The sequence below is a fragment of the Callionymus lyra genome, chromosome 10 (genome assembly GCF_982586985.1).
Source record: "Callionymus lyra chromosome 10, fCalLyr1.hap1.1, whole genome shotgun sequence".
NCBI classification, from domain to species: Eukaryota; Metazoa; Chordata; class Actinopteri; order Syngnathiformes; family Callionymidae; genus Callionymus; species Callionymus lyra.
Genome location: NC_141827.1, coordinates 27,600,493 through 27,623,180, shown reverse-complemented (window position 1 = coordinate 27,623,180; position 22,688 = coordinate 27,600,493). Strand labels below are relative to the sequence as shown.

The window sequence follows — 22,688 nt, the reverse complement described above, 5'->3', positions numbered from 1 at the left end:
TCGTAAACATTTTTAATAGAATTTGTTGAATCAAAACAGAGGTTAGATAATATTTTTGTTGTTCATTTTAATGAATAGAAAATGTGTTTTAAAACCTTTGACCCACATGAAATGACTGTAACAAGAGTATCAACTGTTGCATTTTAGGGGAATTCATAATTCGAGGCATAAGAAAAAGATTTCTGCCTTAGAGCAAGTACTTATGATTAACTATAAACGGGAATCAAAACTCATGGTTATATTTTAAGATGAAAAATGTATGAACTCAAAAGAGCGTGTCCTGATATTTAAAGTCTGCTCCTTCTGTGTCAAACGCAGGTGACCCCAGTTGCTGGACCCATAGAGGGGGGCACGTTGGTGACCATCCAGGGCCTGAACCTGGGTCTGTCCTTCTCTGAGCTGGAAGGAAACGTGAAGGTGGCAGGAGTGGACTGCATCGCTCAGGAACAAGGATACATCACCGCTGAGCAGTAAGAAAACTCTTCGCTTCACAGAAAATAAATAAAACGTCCAGCTGTTCGACACAAAAAAAATGAATCAGTACATACACAGTCTCATTCTGTCGTACAAAATATAAGAGCGGGGACAAGGAAAGCCTGTTGACGCCTCATCATCAGATTGCAGGAGCACATGAGCTCCTCGTATCTGTGTTGCAGCCAAAAAAGAAGACAAGTCTTTGTGTCGCTGTCATCATGGGGCTGTCGGCCCAGCTGTAATTGAAATGCTGCGCGTGTCGCTGACTGCAGGGACAATCTTTTAGCCATGTGTTCCTCTCACAAGCGTGTAATGCGATTGGAACCGGGACGCTCAACTTTATTTATATCCTTGTAAGAAAAAAAAAGTGTGGGGGGGGGAGGGACGGGACGGAAGGGAAAAAGGATATTAGACAAGTTTGTGTTGTTTAAACTGAAGGGTCGGGTGAAGGACGATGCATGGTGTGTTCAGACTGCATCCCAAGCATGGAATTTAATACCACTTTCATTTCATAAAGCATTGTCTTTAGTTTAATGGTTCAATAAAATGCTGGTCAAGAAGTGCTTTTTATGGTGTTCATGTACACAACTGTCAACACACAGTGTACACACAACACTCAGCAAAGCTTTAAAAAGAGATATTTTCGAGAAGAGAGAGAATTAGATGGCATATTTTTATTACTTTACAGTCTAAAAATGTGTGTTAAACCCATGAGATTACTTTAACAAGAGCATCAATGGTCGCGTTGCATTATGGAACTTTTAGGAGAATTTCATATTTTGGAGACCTTAGGTGACCTAAAGGCGAAAGTAATAGATTTCAGACTAAAGTTAGACATTTCTGCCTGAGAGCAAGTAGATATTTGATGAAGAATAAATGGGAATCAGAGTCGAAACTTCATGGTTAAATGTAAAGTTTGAAAAAATTGTCAAGAAGATTTTTACTTCTTTACTGTCTTTGATAATTGACTTCCCAATGTTTAAAGTAAGGTACATTTAAATGTATGTTATATTTAAGTTTTAATTAGAAGTTCACGACTACATTAGGGTCGGTCTAAATTGTTGTAATTTGTAGTGTAATTAACTTCCTGTTGTGTCTTTGTCAATACATAACACAATCCATCCATTAATTTATTTGCTTATTTGAATTTAATCTATCAAGAGGAGATATGAGTCGTCAGAAATTACATTTTATGAATGAACATTATCTTATTAATGTATTGTTTCAGCTCCTGCGTGAGTAAAGATAGCACATTTCAACAGTGTGTTCTTTGAGCGGAAATAAATCACACACTCCTGGCAAAAACATAAACGGAGGCAAACCATTTGGCAGACGCAGTCCTTTAAAATCTGCTATTACAGCTGTTACTATCATTAATTTCAACAGGGTCAGTTACTATAATGACTTATTCATGGGACACTTCATCTTGTTGACCTGACAAGCAATACTGATTTATTAAAGAAGCCCAGATGTTGTCATGACGACCGCAAGTAATGGCGGGTGGCAGTCGCACCGCGGACAGGGACGAGTAGTCGTTCATCATTTGAGTTATATTGCTGTTATAGGTTCCCATTACCAAGAGAGATGGCCTCTGAAATTGACCCAAAACTTCCATGATAGCGTGGATCAATCATCGCGGCCGGCAGAGATTGCTCCGCAAATAAGAGCGACAGGAGTCGTCCGACATGTTTTCGTGTTCTAATTCGATGTCCTTCTGGCAGGATCGTGTGCGAGATAGTCGCTGCACCCAAAGGAAGCTCACCTGGTCCAGTCAAGCTTTGTGTCGGCGAGTGCAGACCGGAACTGCGAGCCCAGTCCTCGCAGCTCTACTCGTTTGTGGTAAACACTTTACTTCTATCCTGGAAATAACTGTGTAAGGAGGGGTGGAGGGGGGGTGGGGCTATTCGGCAAATCTGCTCATAAATCATCCTTAAGTGGATCGGACGTCATGAGAAGACTTTAATCCGGGGCTATCTGTGCAATATTAATCATTTTAATTGTTTCCTTCTTGTCTGGATAAGCTGAATGGATATCTAAGGTGCACTGAAGTGACTTCAAGTTGAGCTCAAATGACAAATGGGTTCCATGTCGGAGGTTGTTTGCAAGACTGACATAAGCGATTCATGTTCATGTTCCTCTTCTTTACAACTACAAAAAATATGAAGCTTATATATATTGATATTTTAATATTGAGCTTGTATCGCAAGTCACTTCACTTCAAGTCAGTTCATTTTTTTTCTGTCGAGAACATTTCATTTTAAACTCTGAGCTTTAATAGATGTTGAATGTTAATGAACAATAAACCACTTCTTCTTTTCTACAGCAAGACTATTCCAGATTGAGAAAAAGGCTGAGACTGAGTCCAAAAATCTCCCCAAAATAAACTATATACACAATAACTTAGCATCACATTGCAGTTGATTTAAATCTCTGTGGAGTTGTCTGTAAGAAAAGTACTAATGTTTGTGTCATGCACGCTTGAAAAAAGATTGTATTGATAACAACAACACTATTGAGCAATTCTATTGAAGGGGATTTCCATGATTCTATGCAGTTCTCTTTTCTTTAGGAAGAACTCCTATTGATAGGGAAAATGGAAATCAGCCGAGTGCAGATCAGGAACGTTGTGCCACAGGGGTCGGCATGCCCTTGGATCATTTTTTTTTATTATTGAAGACCTTTTAAGGATAATCTAAGGTATAAAATCATGAATAAAAGGCAAATATAATAATTTAAAATAGGTATATCAACTCAAGTTAAAATTTAGTTATTGGGGAAAAAATACTGAGACCAGCCTTGTTAGCAATAGTTATGGAATAAAGGATTAACTCCAATGACCAAAAAGAAAACATGGAATTAGTTTTGGCAGTACAATATCATAGCTATCCATCTAATAACTTGAGCTCTGTAATATTATCATAAACTGAATGTGTACCAGGCAATTTAATGAGCTTGAGAAACAAAGTTGAATCATTGCATTTTGCCACCAGCCAGGTCTGTGCCCACAAGGATTAAAGTGTAAAAATATATGGCATTGTCAAGGTTAAGTGAATATGGAGATGTAGATTTAACCACCTTTTGTTGGCTTCATATAAACATTAAAATTGCGAATAATATTAGCTGAAATGGTTGTGGGTTTGAATCCTGACAGACTCCCTCCATGCTGGCCCTGACCCCCGGTAGAGGACCCGAGTCCGGAGGCACCAAAGTGACCATAGTCGGCGAGAACCTGAGCGCCGGCAGCACCATCATCGTTTACTTTGGCAATCAAACATGCGAGCTTTACAGGTGAGTCATTCCACAGTATTTTCATTTTCTTATATGACCACATGACCCTGTTCTTGTTTAACCACACTGGGGAAACTCCACAACAAATAAGGCTGAAAATTGCTGTGGGACATGGGATCCACATGTGACGGGAACAATTACAACGTTAATGAGCGCGAGCAGAACTGTGCAAAATTAAAGGACACATGTTCATAGGAAACAAGGATCTTTTTTCTAAAGTACTTTTATTTACTCCTTTGTTCCCCACTGTACTAAACAGATTGTTAGAGTTGTAGTCAAGACCAAACCCACCGAGAGAGTATCAAGACCAGAGAATCCATTTGGAGGTTGAGACCGAGACAAGTTTTATATTTATAGTTTAAGACCTCTGACATATATACCGAAGAAGAAAAAAACAAAAAAACAAAAAAATCTGAAGAAAATGCCAGAACCTTTCTTTTACAAATGATACCAATTATTCCCGCTCGACCCTTCCAGGAATACACTGTTTTTTCTGAAAGCACTAAATACATGTAAAACAAATTGAGGTAAAAAATGTGCTTGATTTCATTCAATGTCTGAGAAATACCAGGTAATATTCTTAAGAAAGGACTTTCTTATAATAAGTATCTGCAGGTTTTTCATAAGTGGTTATTCCGAGGGAAGACAGCTGAGGCTTGATTTCTCTGTCAGTCTTGACTGGTTTTGAACTAAATTCTTGAGTTTATTCAGTCCGATACCTAGACAAAGCCAGGTAAAAAATGCATTCAATTCAATAGGCTACATTTTGAAACACTTGCATAATTCAGTGGTGATTTTAGGGGCCACTGTATTGTATTGACATCTCGTGATTGTTCGACTCTATTTTGGTCGAATTAATAGAACTGAAAGCCAAGATATTTCCAAACACCAGCTTTAAAGAAGCTGGAGGCGGCTGTATCCTCTTGTCCTCAGTCATCACCGGGATCTTGCGTGAATTCATTGTTCCTTAAGCTGCAGAGTACGTAATGACTGCTGTCATCTAGTGTCCGATTGATTAATTGCAACACAAAAAAAAAGAAAAAAAATGTTAATTGTAAATAAATAGACATATCTCCTATACAAACACCGTTATATAATATAAAAAATATATAATGAACTCCTTAATAAAATGAGATTTGAGAGCCCCAAAAAAAAAAAAAGAGATAATAATAATAATAATAAACAGACACAGTGCTGTTGAATATCAATACAGTAATAAAACACTACAGGTCATAAATTCATTTTGCAACACCTGACACACACAACAAACAAGTCGTAAAAATCTTTAAAACTGAGAAGAATATATTAGAAGTATTGGTTCCATGTTGAGTACAGGGTGAATCACTACTATCGGTTAATCTCAGTCTGATCAGGAAAACTGCCATGAAGGTAAGAATTATGTTTTCGGATGTGGGAAATTTACAACTGCAAGGAAATGTGTATATAGGGTTGTATAGTAGGTTTTTATAGGGTAGGTAGTCAAATTTCCTATGGAGCTACGTTATTTACTGACTGAGAGAGAAAAAATACCAAAATACATTGCTCGTAACCACGTCTAAATTTCACCCCTGATTTAGGTTTGTCTTAATTTCTCCTACACCAGGAGGACCACGTCAGAGATTGTTTGCTTCGCTGCTCCGTCCGTGACCGGACCAGGACCGGTGCAGGTCAGCCTGAGAGTGGATCGAGCCAAAGTTCCCGGCAGTTTGTCTTTCGAGTACATAGAAGACCCCACAGTCCAGCGCATCGAGCCGCTGTGGAGCATTACCAGGTGAGCGTCAACACACATGGATTCCCAGTGAATTTTGATTTTGGTTTCCAAGGACATCTGAAACCTCCTGCTGTTTATTGCAGCCTTTTAACAAACGGATCACACGGTCGGATGCAAATTTACTCATTGTTTATTAATTCACATGGTGACTTCAAATTAATAGTCAACGATGTCAGGATCGAAAAAGAGAATCAAGATATGTTTTTTTTTTACATGCTGGTGTTTTTTGGTTCAGTACAATTTAAGCAAAATAGAAGTTACCATAAAATGTTTCATGTTTTAATTCCCAATACAAATAATAGAATGTAAAACGTTTTAACTGTCTGATTAGAATTAATATAAGTCACATTTACCTGACAAGTCTAAAAAAGATCCTTTTTCAAGATAAAAGTTAAAGGACAACTAATGTGAAAACCCAACTCTCCAGCGTTACTCCCATGTTTCAAATGTTGAAGTCTTCCTCTCCAAGATGCAGTAATTCCCTCATCATGACCATGTTTTGAAGTTAATCCTTTATAAAGTTCTTCTCTGCGTGTGTAGACCATTGGCGGCAAAGTTTGCTTCACAGGGACTTGCATTGTACGGCATGAGAACGAGGGTTTCTGACACCTAGAGGCTGTGGAGTGATGAGGGGGTTTTCGGTTGTTTTGATAGCGAGCTCTTTAAGAATAAGCCGCAATCAACAGCAAAAGTATTTTTGGCACCAAATGTAGTTCTGGAGCAGCCTCCGCTCATTACCCGCGCTCCTGCCTGCCGCTTATATAACTGGGCGAGAGATAATTTGCTGAATAAATATTGAAAAAGGTGTGTTACCTGGAAATTGGCTAAATAAAAGATGACACTTCATTTGGGTTAGGGTGGGATTAGGGCGTCCCTGCAGATTAGACTTCAGAGAGAGGCTCCGGCCCTCAGCCTCGTGACGGGGGGAGCTTTCTCGGGCGCCGCAATCAGGAGTCCTCATCATGAATGTGCAGTCGCTCGATGTGGCTCCACCGGCTTACGTGGCCTTTGAAGTGTGAGAAGGGAAGGATTGGCAGGCTGACTAGACCGGCCACTTTTTTTTCTTTTTTTTTTTTACTTTTCATTAGTTCTCTCATGTATTCTCTCGCTCTTCTTCCCACTGTTTCAAGCTCACACTGAGGCGCAGGTTTGGCAAAGATTAGAGAGCGTTGTATATTCTAATCTCATCTAGCAAAGAGATGTAAACAAGCTGCACCTGTATTCATGCTACGCCAGCCTCGCAGTGGTGGATGAATATAAAATAGCAGCCAGCTGGTCCGTCGTTTGATCTGGCTCTCCTGCCCAATAACAAAAAAAAATGCAGGAGGGTTCGCCAGCTTTACCTGCACAAAGCCGTATTAATGCAGCTGCTCTGGAAATTGTTGGGGTTTGCAAGTTTTCAAAGATTGATGTCAGGAGCTGCCGGTCTAATGACGGCACAGTAAGTCGCTCATTTCTATTCATATAAACAACAAAAAAAAAGTAGTGTGTGTCTGCATGTGTTTCATCTACACTTCTGGCTGGATGAATAATTGTTTGTATTTGTCAAACAGCGGCCACACCACGCTGACAGTGACCGGCACCAACCTGGATGTGGTTCAGGAGCCGCGGGTCAGAGTCAAATATGCTGGACACGAATCCGTCAACGTGAGTATAAATAAAAAGAATAAACAACATGCTGCAGGGATTCTGCATTTTTTCCTCCAGAATGTTGTGGGGGTTTTTTTTGCGAAGAAACTTTGTTTTGTCTGTAGTGAGGGGCAGAGACTGAAGAAGATCGAAGGAAAGTGGAATTAAAAATTGAAAAATATACTTTTTTGTTAGTATTTAAAAATAAATGTTCTCTTACTTAAATAGTTTGAACCGCAGAATCAAAATCAGAAACTATCATAGCCAGTGTTGTAAACACAACAGGATTTTTCTCGTGGTGTCAGTACAGAATAAAATAATGAAATAAAATTACAAACAAAACAGAACCAAGCACCAAGGCAGCCATTACTATAGTTATAGTTAATATATTGTTATTAATTATTTTTACTTTATCTAAATTATTACTATACTGGGCTCTTTGGATTGGATATAATATCGTCACTCATGACAAATTATCGCAATATAAGTGATTATTTATTCTGTAGTATTTTAACAGATATATGCAAAAAAAATAAAAATAAAATGCAACCATAATTTTCAACAGTTCAACAGATTGGTCAAGTTGCTTAACATCTGAGATACAACTAGTTTTTTCAAACACAGTGTGTTTACTAGTGAGTAGTTGAAATTCTCGTTTTTAGTTGATCTTTGAATATCTCTCCACTATAAAACAGTTTCCTCTGTTGATTCCAAAATGACTTTTTTAAAGAAATAGATTTTCGACTGAAGCAAGAATCCTCATTTTCTTCTTTATTGGATGTTATTTAAAAGCAGTTCAGCCTTTGGCTCCAACACCAGGCTAAGTGAGATGCTATTATTTGAAGTGGGCAGAACTGAGTAGGATCTATACGATACACTGTTTCCTTTTAACTACTTACTAAACACTGTTCATAACATTCTCCTCAGTCCATTCTTTTCTGCAACCACTTAGGAGTCTATTGTTGTTCTCACCAGCAATGTCCTTCAGTGTTGTCTCTGAGCTTGATTCGGATTAAGCCGAGATAAGATCCGGTGATGTCAGCTAACACATCGATCACTTGAATGGATGTGTTCTATTAATGTAAAGTCATCCTTGAAAACAACACAAACAACAATAATTGCTTTGAAATGAGGTACTTTTTTATTTATGGATCAGATGCCCAGAATTATACAACACAAATACTATTATTGGCTACAAATGTAACACAAGCAGCTCAATGTGTTAAAGCTTTAAATCATAGGTTTCAAACTCAATCACACATGAGATCAAAATCTATCAACACTCTGTGTTGAGGGCCCAACAAAAAGTATGAATACCAAACCATCTTGCAACAGGAAGTAAGAGTCTAATTGTGAATTTTTTTTTGTCATTCTTGGAGTCTCAATCTATCGTAAATATGTCTTTGTTTGTCCTCCTGCACCAAATATCTCCATTAAATTCCATTCCTTCGACATCGGTTTTACTCTTTACATTTTCTCTCTCTGCATCATTTTTGTCATTGATCATCTGTATCTTATCTTATCTTAAACGCAGCCATTTTTACAACTCACGTAACCTTTATCCACCTTTATTTTGAGACAGTCAAGCGGGCCTCATACAATAGCTTGGAGGGCCAAATTTGGCCCACAAGCCTTGAGTTTGACATTTTTGATTTTGCTGCTCCACTTAGCTTAGCGTACACCTGCTTCATTTAACTAGCGCAGCATCATTGCTAACATAAGATGGTAATGTAGTAAAGATCTCTGGAGACAAAGACAACATTTTTCATCCTTGCATAAGCATAAGTTTTTGATCACTAGGCAGAAAAACGCATGAGTATTTTTGTTCAGTTTACTGTCTCCATAACAACATGCCCGCTGTAACACATTGTTAATTTTGAAATGTTCTCGAAAAACTGTTCAGAATTCCGTACAAAAAGTTTGGAAGACCTCATCCAAGTCACCAAACATCACCTATCAAATATTTCCACTTAAACAGTGTTCAAGTTAAAATGTTTTTTCTAAAGCATTTCTAATAAGAAAAACTATCTTTTTCATGTAATATTAAGCACTAGCTTGCTCTTCTAGTTCATGGCTTTAAGTCAGAAATCCACTTCCCGCATGCAGACAATTTAAGGATGATTCAATGTTTGAGAAAGTTGCCTGAAGCATTAGATACAAAAATATATTTGATAACTATTTATAGATATTTAAGCTTCTGGTGCGGAGTGGTAGGAATGCTGCAAATTAATCATTTTTGAATCAATATGCCAGAGCTTCAAAATAAATAAATAAAAAGAGTAAACAGCCTTAAGGGGGAGAGAAAGAGTTTGACACGTGATAGTGTAACGAGATTTCTCTGTATTTATTGCAGAATGAAGCACTTTGCAGCAGAGATTAAATGAAACTTAACCTTTAAATTAAATGATTTGGCTGACGTCGTAGACTAATAACCCTGAGTTTTAATGACCAGAGAACCATATTTTTAATTTAAAGCAACTAAGAGGAATAATAAATACGACTTCCTGTTGAGAAATTATCTTTAAGATTGATTTGAAGAGGAATGAATTGGTTTTCTGTTGTTGTTGTTTTTATAAGAAGGTTTTAATCTCATCATTATTCAAACCAGCAAGATAATCACATCGAGAGAAACATTTATGATTTGCAGACAATTGAGCAGCGAACAGGCTTAGCGTATATCTTTCTAGATAATAAGAGCATCCTTTTTTTTGCTCTCAGAATCCTATTCTGAGCCCTTAAAGTGTTGTTATGCAGCCTGCTCATCGACACACTTTAATGGCCGAGTCACAAAAAAACATGCACAAAAGGGAAAATGTCTGCTTCTCAGGAGTGAAATTAGTTTGGCGGGCATAATTATGGTGCCGACACAATAATACATGGATTCAGAGATGGACGAGGTACATGGTTCAGTAAATGTGACGAAGTAAACATTATCTCTGACGACGTTTATCAGGTCAGATAATAACTATCATTTTTTGGTTCAATCGGGAGTTTTGTTTGTTGTTCCATATGATTTGATTTCCTTTTCTTTTTTTGTTTTACTTCAAGGCTTTAAATTTATTTTTATTATTAATATATTATTATTATATTAATTAAATACCTTCCAGCTCTTGTCCAGTACACACTTCCTATTTCATTGTGTAAACGATTTAGCAATTTCACAATTTTATATATACATATCAATTTTCTTGAAATTATTATTCAGATGATCTTAAGTGGTGGTATTTTTACAAATATGTGTTACTTGTTTTATTGCTCTCTGTACAATATGCCCTTAAAGCAAACTAGTTATGGCAACTATACACAATTCTCTATCTCAATGTTCTATTTTCTGTCTTAGTTGGTCCAACTTTATTGACAAGTGACGAATCTATTTGTACAGGCCTGTGTAAAATATATATATAATGCGTTTCTTCAAGTATAAATTTGTTGAATACAATTATTAATTTTTAATTAAAAGTTTAACTTAACACATATATATTCATGAACAAAGGATACATTAGATCCAAAAGAGGCTTTTATTTGTCATGTAATTTCCTGGAAAAAGCCTAAAAAACAAAACTAAAATCTACCTCAAGGACTTTTGAAGATGTTTATTCTAATACACTGTACGCTTCACCCTGATTATTTCACCAAGTATGACATTGTATTAACGAAGCCTGCCTAATGTGTGTAATTAAAACTGTCCTCTGTAACCACAATCACCCAGATCCGAAAGGATTTGAGCCGACACCAACCGAGAGGTTGCTGCAACGTTTAATGAGGGCGCTTTATCTCTTCAAACCCAATTTACTGGAAAACATGTTTTTTGATTAGAAAACAAGTTAATTAAGTTCATGCACTGGAGGAAAAGATGAACAAGTCTGTTTTGATTGCTGTTGTGGAAAGAAAGGGAATTCAAGCGTGAGATCATTTTTGTGACGCATCATCGGGTGTTTCTCTACCCTCACCACAATGCTAACTTCTAGGTGTGCAAAGTTCTCAACACGACCACCATCAGCTGCTTCGCGCCGTCGCTGAAGGCCGAGTACAGCGCCGACCAGGAGACGGTCAAACAGGTCGACGAGTTTGGATTCGTCTTCAACAATGTCCAGGCCCTGCTGACCTACAACAACACCAGCTTTGTCTACTACCCGAACCCTTACCTGGAGCCTCTAAGCCTGAACGGCATCCTGGAGCAGAAACCTGGCGCCCCAATCATACTCAAGGCAAGTCCAACATCACTGCAACACAAACGTTCATGATATAATGTAGTTCACTTCTTAGAACTCTCCGTATTGAGATATAGTTATATACATTGTATACTCTAATATCACAATGAAAAAACAACTCTAGCAATGCGAGTAATCTTGCGAAGTATGAGGTCTCCTGACTGACATTCAGATGATCTAATAAGTCATTTATTGGAAACACAACATTAAAAAAGGTTCCTTATCAAACATAAAAGAAAGATAAACTTCTGTCGCGACTGCTGAACTTCAAGTTATTGGTGGATGTTATTTGGTCTTTTAGATAGTGGATATTTTGATACATAAAAGGATCTTATGAATGGGTGAAGCTGTTATTTCGCTTTAAACCAGGGCTATTTAAAAAGAATTTCCTGAGGGCCAGATTTACGGCGTGATTTCCATCTTGTGGGCGAGTCAACCCTTGTACTTCTAGTTCATGTTGAATGTAAAGCAAAATCAATGAAAAATAGAAGCACAATGTTATTAATAATTTAGCAGTTATGTAATGATATAGTAATAGCTAAGTGTCTCCTCATGTTATGCTTCCGTGTTGCATTATCTAAACTAAGGGCCCTCGGCTTACCGTAAACAAAAAACAGCTTTTCCTGACACATTTATTATCTATGTGTTACATTTCTGATTATTCTTTCCAAGCACAATGCCATGTATACTGGGCACTGTAAAAAAAAAATCAAAGGGGTCCCCAGACCTTTTTTGGACCTCAGACCAGTTTAATGTCGGACCGACCTTCAGATAAAAACAGTAAAAATAAATCTTATATAGTTTGTGTTTCAGTCTATTCGACTAGTTAACAGGTTTATTGTTTGAGTAAACTTAACTGAAACAAGTGTCTTGACGCGTCAGAAGTCACATGCTAAAGTTACTTCAGAGAAAATGCCATCTCTTTCAAAACAAAAGCAGAAATTCTCAACTATATTATAGATATGATATGAATATAAATATTTTTTTTTTCTGTAAGGGCCAGAAACAAATATCTCAACAACCAGTAGCTTGTAGTTGGTTCTGCTGCTATATGCTATATATATCCCAAGCCGGATAAAAAATATGCGTAAGACTTGGGGGAATAATCTTTGACACAACAGAGTCTGGATCAGGTGATAACAAGGAGATGAGATGAGTTCAAAGTACAACCTACAATGTCTGAACAAAGTGACACACAAAGCCAGTAACAGCAACGTGTCTAAATCCAAGCTAAAACATCCACAACAGAAAAAAGAAAAGATAATCCCTAAATCAATTAGATTCTACTGGCTGAGATTATGTTACAGCACCATAAACACTGTTATCTAAACTCAGACAAGCGTACGTCTTCCACTGTACTGTTAGTTCGACTTGGTTATCTTCTCCACAGACCTATTTTCCACATGAGGCACCTTGTGATCGCTTGTGCCTGCTGTCACACAGACGAGGGTAATTCCTGCAGTCGCATGTAATCTGGATTTGCCGTGGATACACTGCAGCTCGACACGTCGTGGCTTTGAAGTCATGTTATCTCCACATCTGGGGAGCAGTTTCCTTAATAAATGGGCAATTTCTGCGATAATAGGGTGATTAGATTGTGCACATGTGATTCTTGAGTAAGACAAGAGGAGCTTTAAGAAAAGAACCGGATCAAACAAGGTGTCATCGGAGTGTTGTTGCAGAAGCAGCATTGATATGCTAATGAAACTAATCAGTAATCTAATTAGTTTTTTGTTCTGTGACGAACACTGACGTTTCTGTGTCCTCGTCGCTGATGCAGGGTCGTAACCTGGTGCCATCTGCGTCTGGAGGAGCGAGGCTGAATTACACGGTGCTCATCGGCGATACTCCCTGTTCCCTGACCGTGTCGGACACGCAGCTACTCTGCGAGCCGCCCAACCTCACTGGGCAACACAAAGTCCTGGTGAGTCCGGTTCTCCCTCCCCTTTTTGAAGGGAGACACATACTGATGAATACAATAGAGTAGGTCTCAATTGTAGAATTGAGTAGATCTCAAGATCTATTTAAGAGACACTTAGTAGTTGGTGGGGCAACTAATGTTTCTAAGATGATGGTGGAAAAGCTGTGGTGTGCCTGGATCTAGTCAGAATGTCAAGTTGTCCGTGTTATTGATGGAGTTTTCAAGATTAAGTAAAACTTGAAATCAACCTCTAGAGTCTTGACATTAATATTCTTTATAGCTTCTGTTTCATCGCTTGTGTGGTGGATTTTTGTCCACATTAAATAGATTTATATTCCAAATGATCAAAAATTAGATTCTCATAGATATTATTTTATGTATGTTAGACACCCTCAGAGGCTACTTGGCTAACCTAAAGCTTCACAGCAGTATGTAATCCCCATTTAAATACTCTCATTTAATTGTTTTTTCTATACAATTCATCAGTGCAAGAACTGGGAAGTCCAGTTAGAAGATGAATGTTGATTTGTGATCCTTGATGGACTCTAGTCTCTTGATTGTTTGGTCATATTCTTGAGTTCTTGCAGGTCTTGCTCAACCTAATTTGATGCCTTTTCTTCCGTCTTCATTCGCTCTAAATACCTCCCGGTTAATATCTTTTGATCTCCACGCTGTTGTCAGGTCCAAGTCGGAGGGCTCCACATCTCTCCCGGGGAAGTCCACATTCGGTCAGACAGCCTCCTCACCCTCCCCGCCATCTTCAGCATCGCGGCGGGCGGAGGGCTTCTCCTCATCGTGGTCATCATCGTGCTGCTCGCCTACCGAAGGAAGTCGCACGAGAACGACCTCACCCTGAAGCGTCTGCAGATGCAGATGGACAATCTGGAGTCCAGAGTGGCTCTGGAGTGCAAAGAAGGTAGAACCGACCCAGGGTTGTGCAAATTTGAAATAACTAAAATAAATTGTCGATGTTGGTAGAGATACTAACGACTCACTCTACAAAAACTGATTCCTGAACTAGCTGATTTACCAACAGACTAAAAAGGAACTGGCTCACATCCTGAATATTCATAAATCACAAGCTGCACTGAGCCAAATCTGGTAATGTTTTTGGCCATTTTAACTGACTAAGCCTCTATGGACTGTGTTCTTCTAAGAGGCACGGTGTGAATGAATCACTACAACAGCAAAAGCTGATCAAATTATCACTTTAATCCAGTGAGAATTGTTGTAAACACTGATCCCTGATGTCCTTGTTGTTTAGTATAAGTAAACTTTCCTTTGTCTTCTAAAGCCTTTGCAGAGCTACAGACGGACATCAACGAGTTAACCAGCGACCTGGATCGAGCCGGCATCCCATACCTGGATTATCGCACTTACGCCATGAGGGTCCTGTTCCCTGGCATAGACGATCATCCTGTGCTCCGAGAGCTGGAGGTGAGATATATCTGACTCATGACAGCATTGTACTTGGAATCCTGAGTCTACCACTTTTTCTTGTATTTCCAACCTCGAGGCTTCGCTCTTCTCTCCAAAGTAAATTGATTTGGGATTCTTGGCTGACAGAGTGCTGTCGAGCATTGCATTGAGAGAAAACACCAGGCTGTTCTCTGCAGTCTGAGGTGTGTTTTTTCAAGTCCTGCAGGAGATCATGTTCTCAACCGGTCTTCAGAAGCTAGACTTAACCAGGCGCGAACCAGACCCCAATCCATGCTTGAAGAGACGTTTTCCTAACTGTTAGATTTTGGGGTAAACTATCCTTTTAAATGCATTTTCAGATTTATAATTTTCTACTCACCCTTATGTCGACTAAGGGTCGACTAGGTAACATTTTACAGCGATCTGTTTTTAAATGTTTTAAAGCGTATTTTAGGACGAAGATGAAGACCAAGAAAAGTGAGAGCTGGTCGCTACATTAGCATTAAGAAACATTTTTGCCTATAACTCTTAAACAGAACAGATGGAATTTTGGGTGAAGTATCACTTTATGTGTCCTTCATGTTTTTTGTTTGTTGCTATGGTATCACACGTGTCTTGCCCTCAGTATCATGGATATGCTTAAGCCCCTCTAACTACATCAAGGAATTAAGCGGCAGATAACAAACAATACATACATTTAGTAAAAACACTAAAGTTTATGCTTCTAAATGAGAAGTGAAACAAATAGCTAATGTGATGACTTTCACGAAAACATACTCAGTTACAGATGACCTAAATACAAACTTTCACCCAAAACAAATGAATCAAAAGACTAATTAACCTACATACAAATGAACAAACAAAACTTGTGAGTAAACAAGCTTGTGAATGTGTGAGCAAATATACTTATTAAAAAAAACTATTTTAAATTATTTATCGACTGCTCTCACCTCAAACCATACTTACATTCTGATTCACTCACTATCAAACAAACTCACTATTGAGAATATACAACTACCCTATACAGCAGCTCAATCATTTGCCAGTAACACTGACAAACAACTCGCCATGCAGTGAATTCTAAGGTTATTTTTTAACGCAGCAGCACAAATTACCAATAATTTGGTGCCAATCAATTACTCACTTGGTAACCCTTTAAACTTTTGACTCAAACTTTTGTTGATTCACAGATAAACCTGCTGGTCAACTATTTCAATCCTGCGGCCAATCAAATATTATGTACACAAAATCTACGACTTAGCTACTTAGCAATCTTACCTGCCAACTGGATCACTGGCAAATGTATCCACTTTTAAATTGGTTAAGAAATATTACTTTATCACCAATTAACTTCAATGCAATTATCCTTTCATCCTGATCTTCATGCAAACTAACTCACTAGCAAACTCACTAGCAAATCAAAATGATCTTCTCAAGACAGGCAATAATTAAGGATACCTGGACAAGAAGAACCAAAATTAACTGTGGGTCCCTCAAAATTCCTCACTGGAACAATGAATTAAAGAAAGAGTTGAAAATGTAAAATATATATATATATATATATATATACACAAACACTGATGGAAAAAGTTGTTAGCATTTAGCATTGACCATTAGCAGCTTCTCTTTGTGTTGTTTTTATTCAAGTAGTAAAATTCATGACAAGCTTGTGCAACATTTTTTTTTCTAAATGAATGTTAAATTCTGTAATCCAAAAAAAAGGTTCTTGATACGTGCCTGCATTAACACCCAGATATCCTACAACATTCACACATTCTATTTTTGATTCACAGCATTAGCATGATTTAAAAAGAAAACACATAATCATTTTCACATAAAAGATAACAGGAACACTTTCAACCAGGAAGTTTTAATGTGTTTTTATATTTATCTCATAATTGGACTGTGGGAGGTTTTTTTTAGTCAATTCGGAGAAAATGCCTGACCCAGAACCGACAAAAATGCTCCATCGCCATAGTTACCTTTAACTTTAATCGGCACCACGCTCGCTAATGAGACTGCTCTTTAACAGAGATAAATGGGCTTTTAGCAACGTCTTGAGCATTTTTCTCACGATCAAATATAACTTTTTATCTGCCTCCAAGCTACCGTCTTAATTATGAAAAGTGAGCTGATTTATACATTTGCTTTCTTAATAATATTACACCAGTAAGTCCTCATGTTTTACACATGGCATTATGGCACATCCGTGCAGACAGAAATCCTGAAATAAATCCCCAAAAGACCCAAGAGGAGATTTTCCAACTGACTTATGGAGCCCTGAATAATTTAGAGCATTGAATTTTTGGGCTGCCTCCGAGAAGGTTATCGAGCTCTGGCTGCTGTTTTCTTCTCGTAAATGGAAAAGAAAACGATACTCAAATGCAGAGCAAGAAGAAATTGAAAAGCGAGTCAAGTTGCCTCCGTCTAAGGTCAACAAATACACGCTAAGAAAAGAATCAGTGACCGAGTAATTGAAGTACCCAACAACAATCATGGTAACTATACAGTACATTGAAAATGAGGTAGAAAGTTTGGTCCGATATTGTCAAGTTGAGCTGTAGTTGATAGTGATGGTTGATGTGGCCTCATGAAACAGCAGATGAGGTATCATGATACACGGGTGTGAGGAAAACAAAGATCCACCGATATATATCAATATATATTTTTGCTGTCAAATCGTAATATATATATTTTTTTAAATCAAAGTTATTTCATGGTTTAAATTTCAATACATAAAGTGAAATGTGAAATAAGTAAATTATTTAATTTACAATTAACATGTAAAAAGTCACCTCGTATTTGTTTTTCCCCTCAATCAAACTCCGGCCACTAGTTGGCATTACATCCTCCGCAGCTAAAGAAACAAGGAATTCACACAAAATGACTGAGGTCGAGAGGATACAGCTGGCTCCAGCTGTTTTTAATATGAATTACGGACATCTTTTGACCTGATAATGATGTTTGGACATATTTTTAAACACAAAAATAAAAAAAAAACCTGGTGACTAAATTTACATGTTAGTTCAACAAAAAGACAGTCGAAAAATCCTTATAAATTTATGTGTCCCCTATTAGTGTCCCCTAAAACACTTTGAGTTCAAGGTACACATACTAAACATTCTTAAGCTAATTTCTTCTCTTGTTGCTGCTAATAATCAGGTTATCCGTTTATTACCCCATCCTGGGGTATCATACACATACTTCACGCGGTTAATAACTGTCTAATATGTGGCGTGTTACCGAAATTATATGAAAATAAATACATTTTATCCCCTGCTGCGAGAGCTGGGGAAACACATTTTTAATCCAAGAGATATTTTACCAAATACTGTGATGATATTTCCTTAAAAAGACATGTCATCAAGTGACAAACAAAGGCAGGTTTGTGACCTCAGTTGGAGGTCCACCACATGACTGCAGTTTCAACACAAGCCAAGAGCAGCACATGTACCACATTCTTCTTTGTATTCAGCATCTCATCTCCAGTTTAAAATGACCTAACAATAGAGATAATAGCTGCTGTCTCGAGGAGCCGTCTGTACTCTGAAATAATTGGGCTGTTCGGAGCCACGTCTGACATCTGAAACAGATCCTCATCCCGTTCGTCAACAGAATGGAGGCACACCAACCATTTGAGGGTGAACGTCAGCCCCCATGCAGTTCTGATCCTCCGCCCCAGCATGATGCGGCTCTGCAGGGAGGGATTTCTGGGGAAGGGGGGGGTCCCTAAAACAGACAGGAGCTGTCTCATTTAAGGATCAGAGATTTATAATCTCAGTACGGAAACACTTGATACCTGTTGTCATCGGTATTTTCAATCAGATGATTTTCTAGAGGAAAGAAAAGAGATAATATTCATCTTTTCTTCATGTTAAAGTGTGATTGTTCTTGTCATTCTTGTCGAGTGGTTTGATGAATTCAATGAACCTTGAAAATATAACGAGAATTTGCTTAAAATATTTTAAAAAGATGAAACTTTCATTTGTTTCCTTATAATGATAATATTCAGAATGATCACGTTACTTTGTATCCTTTTCTACCATTTGCATCTTTGCTTTTTATTTTATCAGAACGAGCATCCACATCGGGGAAAACAAACACAAGACAGCTCGGCACCCAATTATTGTGAATAAATCAACCAATATACAAATATGCAAATGAAACCAAGACTCAAGAAATGACATAAAACGAAAAGGGATGAATCAAAAATACGATAAAAAGATGGTAAAATTAGATTCATTCTTAAGGACAACTGGTGAAATAACAAAGATTCAAATGGAGAATGATTCTTTTAACATTAACTTTATTAAAAATCTAAAATAATTGAACAAATTAAAATAAAAAGACGACACGACTGTCTTTGAAGAAGAAAAGTTCAGAAATAAATACATTTAAAAAGGCAGCAACCTGAGGACCCTTGAAGAGCAAAAATAAACTTTGATTGATAGGTTGGTCCAATTAAGTAACTAGTAAAAAAACAAAATTCTAAATTTGAAAACGAGACTCTCTAGTCTCTCACTCAGGGGGGATTTCTGTGCAGTTTCAATAGGTATATGCATATTTTTTGTCTAAAATGATACGTTATAACCATCATTTTTTAAACGTTTTCATTTTAATCAAATCTATATAAATGATCACATTTGATGTGATGGTATTTTCCCCTCGCCATCTGACAGTGCACAAGGTGACAACCTCCCTGGCTCTTTCAGAAATACATATGCAGTGGCGGAGGTCGTTCACCTTGATCCAGAGATGACACAAGGGATATCATAAACACATTTTTTTGGGGTAAACACAGGGGGTTACAATTTCCTTAGAAAATTAGTTTTTTATTAAATGATAAGATTGATGTCAACATTCCTAAAAAACATGGGAGCAGTTAAGCTGCTTGACAGAGGTCTGCTCCATCTAAGTGCCTACCAAACAGACACCAGTCAGTTTTCACAGGATGTATGAAGTGTTAAAGATTTAAAGATAAATACTTGAACATGTTCATTCATCAAAGTCCCAGCACAAATGGAATGAAGGCAGTCTGAGGTTTCTTAAATGTTTACGGTGACTCCGGCTGAAAGAGAGTCACGGCAGAAGACGAGTCAATAACAGAAGCGTCTGAGAGCTTATTGCCTGTGAGGACTTGGTGGTTATTAACTTTCCTCGCCATCAGTCGCTGCCGAAGTGCGTCACTCACAAGTGTGTCTGATGTGTGCAGGTTCCGGGGAGCGGGCAGGCCGGTGTGGAGAAAGCCTTGAAGCAGTTTGCACAGCTGGTGAACAACAAGGTCTTTCTGCTCACGTTCATCCGGACGCTGGAGCTGCAGCGCTCCTTCTCCATGCGCGACCGCGGCTACGTGGCCTCGCTCATCATGACGGCCCTGCAGGGACGGCTGGAGTACGCCACCGACATCCTCAAACACCTGCTGTCCGACCTGATAGAACGCAACCTGGAGAGCAAGAACCATCCCAAACTACTGCTGCGCAGGTAGAGAACAGAGTTTTCTTCCTCGTTTCAAGATTTACATCCCAGTATGACAATTATCATCAAAATTGATGAAATATAAATAAATAAAGCAACAACAAAATATAATAATACTAAACAAATGAATAAATACAAGATGAAAAGAATAACGTGCCGGACCCTTGTCAACCAGGAAAGTGATGATCAGATCTTTGAAGATACCATTGTGAAAATAAAAGAAAATATATATAAATAATTATCCATGAAGACCAAGTTAAAGCTGGACGTCAAGCGTTCCTTGACTTAAACAGAAGAAACGTGAAGTCCAGAACTTGTTGAGAAGGAACCCCAACATCTGTCACAAAGAGGTTTAACAGTGGGATGTATACGCGAGAGTCTTTACTTTGACAACCTTAAACTGAGTTCTGAAATGTATGTCTTATTTTAAATATAAAATGTGTTTTAGACTTAATGATGTGCTACATTCACCAGAGAACTGTCTTATTTTGATATATCAAGCCAAAAATGTTTTACTAAACCTGCCCATGTTGTGAAAAAAACACTTTCTGGTTTAGGCTCTAAAAACTACAATTAAGTCTTTTTTTAATGAACTAAACTGAATTTCTATGTAACTATCTGAATCAAAAACATTTATTGCCAGTGTGGTAAACACAAAATTGCATTTTCTGTGGTGTCAGTACAGAATAAAAGATTGAAACAAGAAATAATTATTTTGACAAGACAATTAAAATCTTTTAACGTCCGTTTACGTCATCATGGCTTCATCATACGATTCCTCACCTGAAAATCCAGGTCTAGGTATTGTCATTTCACGTGATTGTTATTAAAATCTTATTGTGATGTCGTGATTTATATATTTGGTTATTGTTTTGAGGAATAACTAATCCTTGAGACATGTTCAGACATTATTTATATTCTCACATTGTTGACACCTGAGAGTTTATTCTAAATATTGTACTACCTTAGTATTTCAAACATCTGTTAAACTAGAAGCTAGAATGTCTCTTATGGTGGCCATGCTGAAATATATAAATCACTACATCAAGACAAGATTTTAAAAAACAATCATCTAAAAATGACAAAAACTAGACTAGGCTCGAATAGAGAATCTTCGGGATGGGGAGCCTTATGCTGTAGGCATGACCTATATTGGCTGATGACGTAAACAGGGTAAACTTCCTTTGATGAATTAAAATATTTTAGCAGTCTCAATGCAAGGATAATAGTTTTGGTTTTTTTTAACCATGTCATGTCGGGGGCTCCGTAACCAAGCACCATTCTTAGTCATAATAAATCTAATTACACAGTTTTTAATTGAAACAAAACCTAAGCACTTTCTTAGGTTTTATTTGTGGCAGTTTACTAACTGTCAGTAAGTGTTTACACTCATATATATACTTATATTTAACTTGTATATTTAATGTCTCTCACCTCCTGCTTGAAGTCTTTCATCACTGAAACACACACAAGTGATTAACACCGATAGCCTTGTATCTTACAACCTACCTAGATGAAAAACATGCTCAAAATATAGACGTCTAATTCTTTGAGAACAATCGCTCATGTTAAGGTTCAATTGATTTCACTCTGAAAATAATCCCAAACCTTTGCGAACTATCACTTTAACACAGATTCTTTTTTTTACGTTAACTTTTTTTTTAAAATAAATTGTTCGCATGGAATATTTTTCACTATGCATTTTCTTAAACATTGGATTGAATTCATTTATGCATTGAGGAAAATAAAGGTCAAACAAGTGCAAGAAATGTGATTGTTTTTTTCAAATTCAAAGTCTGATTTTAATTCTGTAGGAATTCAGTGTAGGATGGCGCACTTTTAATCCGACAATATTTATTAGTTTATATCAAAGCGTCTTTTGGACAACACAACAATCCTAGACAACTACATTAATCTTACAATTTTGTTTTCCGCCTGCTTATTGAGCACCTTCACTGGTGAAAGAAATGAAACAGCAGCCTGGGGCACAAATTATTCTCCTCAGATATTGATGCCTGGGAATATATAAATGCCTCAAATTAGAGTGAAATGTCAGGAAAATAGCAGATGATTAGTGCACCTTCATATTTAAAAGCACATTCATTGAATAAAAGAAAAAAGCGAGACGCAATCAATTCCACTTGAAAAGGAGGCACAAAGCTCCAGGTCGGTACTCGACGTTATATAGAAAAGACACCTTTTTTCCCGACACGTCCACGCGTAATCAGCGTTGCTTATCTCGGAGCGGAGATAATTCCTGCGTGCTTTGTTCTTTCCAGCCCAGTTGCTGCTCTCCTGACGGATGAGTAACTAGGCCAGCGGAGCGCCGCCGCCTCTGCTCGCCGGCGTTTTGTGCCGCAGCGAGAAAGTGTAGTTGTGAGCGGCGGCGGCGGAAGGCAGGTGGAAGACAGGAGTGATAGAGACGAGGAGTGACTGGCAGAGGAAGACAACCTAATGGGGGAATAGTGAGTGCGGCGGCGGCAGAGTCCTTGTCAGACTG

The 22,688-nt window shown here is 37.8% G+C and overlaps 1 protein-coding gene across 1 annotated transcript in view; it reads left to right on the top strand.

Annotated features, from left to right (window-relative positions):
* LOC148071292 (plexin-A2-like) overlaps window positions 1-22,688 on the top strand; it is a 134,034-nt gene that overhangs the window by 92,845 nt on the left and 18,501 nt on the right. The window contains exons 13-22 of the mRNA XM_087800334.1: window positions 319-470; window positions 2,196-2,313; window positions 3,626-3,762; window positions 5,366-5,533; window positions 7,087-7,180; window positions 11,131-11,370; window positions 13,154-13,297; window positions 13,976-14,210; window positions 14,589-14,731; window positions 19,926-20,194. Of these exons, the coding sequence (XP_087656460.1) occupies window positions 319-470; window positions 2,196-2,313; window positions 3,626-3,762; window positions 5,366-5,533; window positions 7,087-7,180; window positions 11,131-11,370; window positions 13,154-13,297; window positions 13,976-14,210; window positions 14,589-14,731; window positions 19,926-20,194 (1,700 nt within the window). The remainder of the gene's footprint in view (window positions 1-318; window positions 471-2,195; window positions 2,314-3,625; window positions 3,763-5,365; window positions 5,534-7,086; window positions 7,181-11,130; window positions 11,371-13,153; window positions 13,298-13,975; window positions 14,211-14,588; window positions 14,732-19,925; window positions 20,195-22,688) is intronic.